Here is a 4906-nt window from a genome sequence, read left to right as displayed (position 1 = left end):
ATTGATAGGGAATCGTTGATCTAGTGCGGTGTTTGGATCGTATCTCTTTTTCTTGCGAAGCTCCACAACAAAAGTGAGTTTCACAGCCCCCTTTTTATCAATTTCTTGTTTTGGGGTGAAAAGCATGATTAATGAATGTTTGATAAATTTATATTGATTTATGAATCATGTTGTGAGCAATTTAATGTATACACCATTGATAATATGTTGAGTTTAAAAGTCCCTGTTTGTTACACTACTATTAACTCATTTTGAGCCTATGATTCTAGTGGATAGCGCTATTTGGTTGTTATACCCACCCATTCTACTGACGAGTAGGGGTGCACTTGGTCATTAAAATTTGCTCTACACATGTGAYACGAAGTGGTCACCGCTGAGGTAGTCCGGTAGGAGTTTTACACATGTGACACGAAGTGGTCACCTCTGAGGTAGTCCGGCACGAGTTCTACACATGTGGGGTTTTAATCCCACCGCTGAGGTAGTTCGTAAGTATGTTCTACACATGTGGTTCGCTACCACCTTTGAGGTAGTTCGTGGGGCGTTGAAAGTTGTTCAGGTTTAGTAGTGGCTCAACAAATTTATATCATGTGTATGACGTTGTTTTATTTTAAGATATTGCTCATAAATTTATAACTGAGATTGCTGCATTTAAAATCATTTTGTCCATATGAAACCTGTGAACTCAGCAACTCTTGTAGTTGACACTTGTTTTTGACGTGCTTTTCTGGGTAAGAAAGACTCTGGTGACGCTTATTAGAAGACGTGTCACATTTATCGCTTTCAAAATTTCTTTTGTGTTTATTTTGCAAACTTGTATTTGGGATTGTAAACTTTAGTTATGATGTATTTATGTTTTAAATTGTATGGTTGTGTTGTTTATACACTATTGCTATGAGACTCTACCTGTCATACCTCGCGATTCCGCTTTAGCGGGGTGTGACAATAATAAATAGGGAGTATGTGAAAGATCCATTGACRCACGAAGGTAGAAGTCAGGTGTGTATTACATAGCATAGCTACTGAATTCRCAAAGACTCCTTCCTCTTTTAAGTTAAGTGAGGAACTCGCCTGAGGGAAAGGRACTGCGACCTTCAACTCCCAAGATATATCATATAATATAGCATGTTGCCCTGAAGTAGGATTGGAATTATTTTCCTTCGGTCCATAAACGCAAGAATCGCGAGACGGCAGACATCGGCCGATGAGGCTAGTAGGGCCCTAGTCCTGTAACCATTTATAAGGGGCAATGATAATTCCTAACTGAGAAGTCACCACGAGACGAGCATAACAATCTTATTGTAACTTGAAAGAGAAGTGAATTTGTGAATGCCTAACTGAAYGTTCAAGATTGGATTCAGAAGCTGAGGCGACCGGAAGGGAGGCGAGCGAAGTGAGGCCACTTTGTAGTCCCTCTGCCAAAGAATTTCATAGAGATAAACGGTTCAGCTCCCTTCTAAGCCTTTAGAGGATTAGAGGAATCATCGATGAAAGTGTTACTTACTTACTTACGAAGATCGACTGGATAACCTTCTACTGACAGAGTGGTGGGTGCTACYGTCTTATCTTATCCCTTCTTCTTTTACCCCGGCCCGGGGCTGGTCATTCAGTTCAGTCAAGTTCATATGCTTTCCAACGTGGGAGTAAAGGGAGTTGGTAGCATTCCCCTGGCTTTCCATTTCCAATAAGTCTGGGATAAACTAGAAGACTAACTCCTTCCCCTCCTAGGGCTTCADCAAGGTGTCTATTCTGAGGCTTAGGAGAATGAAGCAGCCCCGGGTGTGAGTGAACTCCCCTCTACTTCCAGGCAATAGGACTAAACCTAAAGTATCTTCTCTTCTCCGGTTCTAGCTTACGTTTGAGTTTCCTCTGACTACAAGGTAATTTATCAGCTGGAGCAGAAGTGGACGAACAACACCTCCTTTCCTTGCATTAGTGCCCACTTTTCCACATCCACTTCAGGGAGAGAGCAAGTATAAATCATAGCTTTAGGCTTTCGAGCCTTTCTTCCTAGGACAGAAGCCTTTACTTGAACTTGAGCGGTTGTCTGGAACTGATGCTACACCTTGGGGCTGCAGTCCCTTCTTCTTAGCACGGATGTCCCTCTTCAATCCCCTGCTCCTACCATTGAAACAGTTAGGGGCTAGTAAGTCCTGCCAATATYAGGGAAAGAATAGCTCCCGAAGGGCTTCCTTCTTTATCTAAGCTACTAATAGGCTTGGGTGGCTAGKGCACATGCTATCGAGGTTACACGCCTGGTCCCGAAACCACATMTGGCAGATGCGATTCCTGGATGTAGTTGGATGTGATTATCGGTGAAAGCATAGAAGGATCTCCTGTSAATAGTCACAGGGAATTACACTATAGCTTTAGGACCTGACCTGTAATAGGTGGTGTAAATGTCCTTATTTATTATAGGATGAAGATGATTCACTCACCAAGAAGACCGTCTACTCGAGCAGTAAGAGTTGATTCAATTGCCAACAGAAGACCGTCTGCGACAACAAGATCATCAGCAGCAGATGATTAAACAGCGGATGTGTTGAGGAGATCAGCCCTAATTGAAGACCTGATACTCTCAACTAAGAACTTCTATATATAACACCAACCGCGGAACAGGAGCATGCATTACACACGTTGTCAGCTAACGGACGCAAGCAGAGTGGGACCTTCTCCGATATTAATCTTTCATCATAATATTGAAAGCTTCCCCGCCCGATGCTTTGTTAATGTCAGAGTTGATATCAAGATGAAAGGGAAAGACAATAAGAAAGATTCAAGATAAAGACTAGAAGAAGGGGCTTTCTTAGAAGAATTCCCACTTGGACTGGTAGTGAGAACCCGATCTCCAGAAGCTAATTGGCAAGGTTCGACTTGACCGGAGCGGATCGCAACTSAAGCACAACTAGAGTTCACTCACCCACGTGCCCAATACTTGATGTGATGACTCTAGCCCCATGTCGGCTTCATTGACGAGTCATGATGCTGCGATATAGGATCAAAATCGACTTTCATTTCACTTAACTCATCAAAGCAAGGAGTGGCTACTAGATAGACAATTAGTTCCGAGACTAAGAGATTGGGCTATCDGCCGGTATCAGTTGAAGTCAACAAAGAAGGAAAGCCTTCCCCCAATCCAACATTTTCAGGTGAAAAGAAGATAGATGACTGAGAGTCACGGGATTTTGAAAGCRCCGCATCTAGCTCAGCAGTTTCTTCAAAAGAGATGACGGATACAGAGCGGTTACCACTTGTAGGCTCATTCACCAACTAGGCCATGAGTTTGCTTTAACGAGTGCATGAGCAGAAGCGGAGATAGAGTTGTCCCCCGATCTGAGATATTAGCGAGATTAGCTACACGCCACTTAACCTAAAGAAAGGTCGACATGGGAAAGCCCTTTTTAAGCTGATAGGAGAACTTCACTTACTAAATTTCTTGAGTAGCGAGAATCTTTCCTCAGAGGCACGGAAAGGGTCCAAGCCATAGGAAAGACAGCAACTTGAGTGTGGAGGAGGGGAAAGGGCGCTCGAAGCAAAARGAACGAAAAGCACACCATATAGGTCAGCGGCATCAGCAGTTGAAGAAGTTGACGGCCGGATTCAAGCAAAAAATGGGATAACCTGAGAAGGAGAGGTCTCCTTTCTATATGAAAGACGAAGATCTGGCTTTGAAGCCTCCTTGAGTCCGGCTTAGCTTCAGGTACGAGTCAAGAACAGAAGAAGGGGATCGCAACAATCAAGAAGCAAGCTAAAAGCTGTTGTTTAGATGACTTTATGTTATGAAAGAACCCAGAAAAAAGTAATTATTGGAGTAGCCCGCCCAGTAGAGGCTTTCTTAGCGAAAAAAGTCTATTCATGGATGAATTAGGGGAAARAGTCTTCACCTTACTTTCAAGTGTCAATCATTTTTATTGAACTTTCTTTCAGGCTAGCTCTGGGCAGGGCGCATACACACGAACCCACTTTGAGTCGGATCCGAGCTCCAGTAGACAGTGAGACAGCCATTGTGGTAAACGGGAGAAAAGCAAGGGAAAGAGAGGTAAGTGACGCCAAGGGGAATTCCAGCACRAAAGCAAGTGTTGTTATCACACGTCCGTCCTGTCTGATTGATTCACCTTCGATTATTCAATCAAGGAAGCAGAGTCAACGGCCTTTGAAGAAAGATGACTTATATTTTAWGATATTGAGTTGGACAGTCAAAAAGCCCAAAGGCCAAAAAGAAGAGCAAAAACAGAGGAGATGTCTTCCTCATAGGCCATTGACTATCTATCCCCGGAGTCTTTCTCTCCGTCAAAGGGACTCTCTCTTTCTTGAACAAGCACGGYGCTATCAGGACAAAATCCTAGCAGAACCAGAAAAAGAGGAAGAGGAAGAGAAAGAGGAGCGAACAACCACTATAACATCGTTAGATGAGYTTCAGTTGCGCCCCTTTGTGAACGAGGGGATCGAAAGCCAAAGGAAGTACGACTGAGTTTCAAGACTACGAGACTAAGAGTTGGGACTAGCCACATGTCATCTTTCTCAGAGTCTGAGCCTGACACCTCTATTATTACATCAAACAACAATTGAATTGGGATCAAAGAATTAAGGGATTGGATTTGTCCCCGTCTGTCTTGTGTTCAACGAAGGAAAGCGCCCTTCCTTCTTCAGCTTGAAAGACATCTCAGGAAAGAGCTACTTCAACTGAAGAAATTTCTTTAGTAGCGAGAACCCTTCCTACTCGAGAATAAGGTTACGAAGTGAAGCGTTTTTTCAGTTTTTCTTTAAAAATCTAGTAAGTGTTATGTGGGGGTGGGGATTCAGACCGATGAGGGACGTAGGAATTGCCCTTAACTGTCCGRAAGGCTGAAATAGCTTTCTCGGGAGCCTCTGGGAGGTCGGGGTATTCAATCCCATGATACTCAAGGAG

General features: G+C 43.4%; 1 protein-coding gene across 1 annotated transcript in view; it reads left to right on the top strand.

Annotated features, from left to right (window-relative positions):
• Positions 1 to 4468, top strand: part of LOC112506054 (NADH-ubiquinone oxidoreductase chain 2-like) — an 18729-nt gene extending 14261 nt beyond the window's left edge. Inside the window, exon 3 of the mRNA XM_025110083.1 lies at positions 3925 to 4468. Coding sequence (XP_024965851.1) covers positions 3925 to 4468 — 544 coding nt within the window. The remainder of the gene's footprint in view (positions 1 to 3924) is intronic.
• The last annotated feature ends 438 nt before the right edge of the window (positions 4469 to 4906 follow it).

This window comes from Cynara cardunculus (genome assembly GCF_001531365.2).
Source record: "Cynara cardunculus var. scolymus isolate 2C chromosome LG 2, CcrdV1, whole genome shotgun sequence".
Classification (NCBI taxonomy): domain Eukaryota; kingdom Viridiplantae; phylum Streptophyta; class Magnoliopsida; order Asterales; family Asteraceae; genus Cynara; species Cynara cardunculus.
Note: the sequence above shows the minus strand (reverse complement) of the source record. Positions and strands in the feature narration are given on the sequence as shown.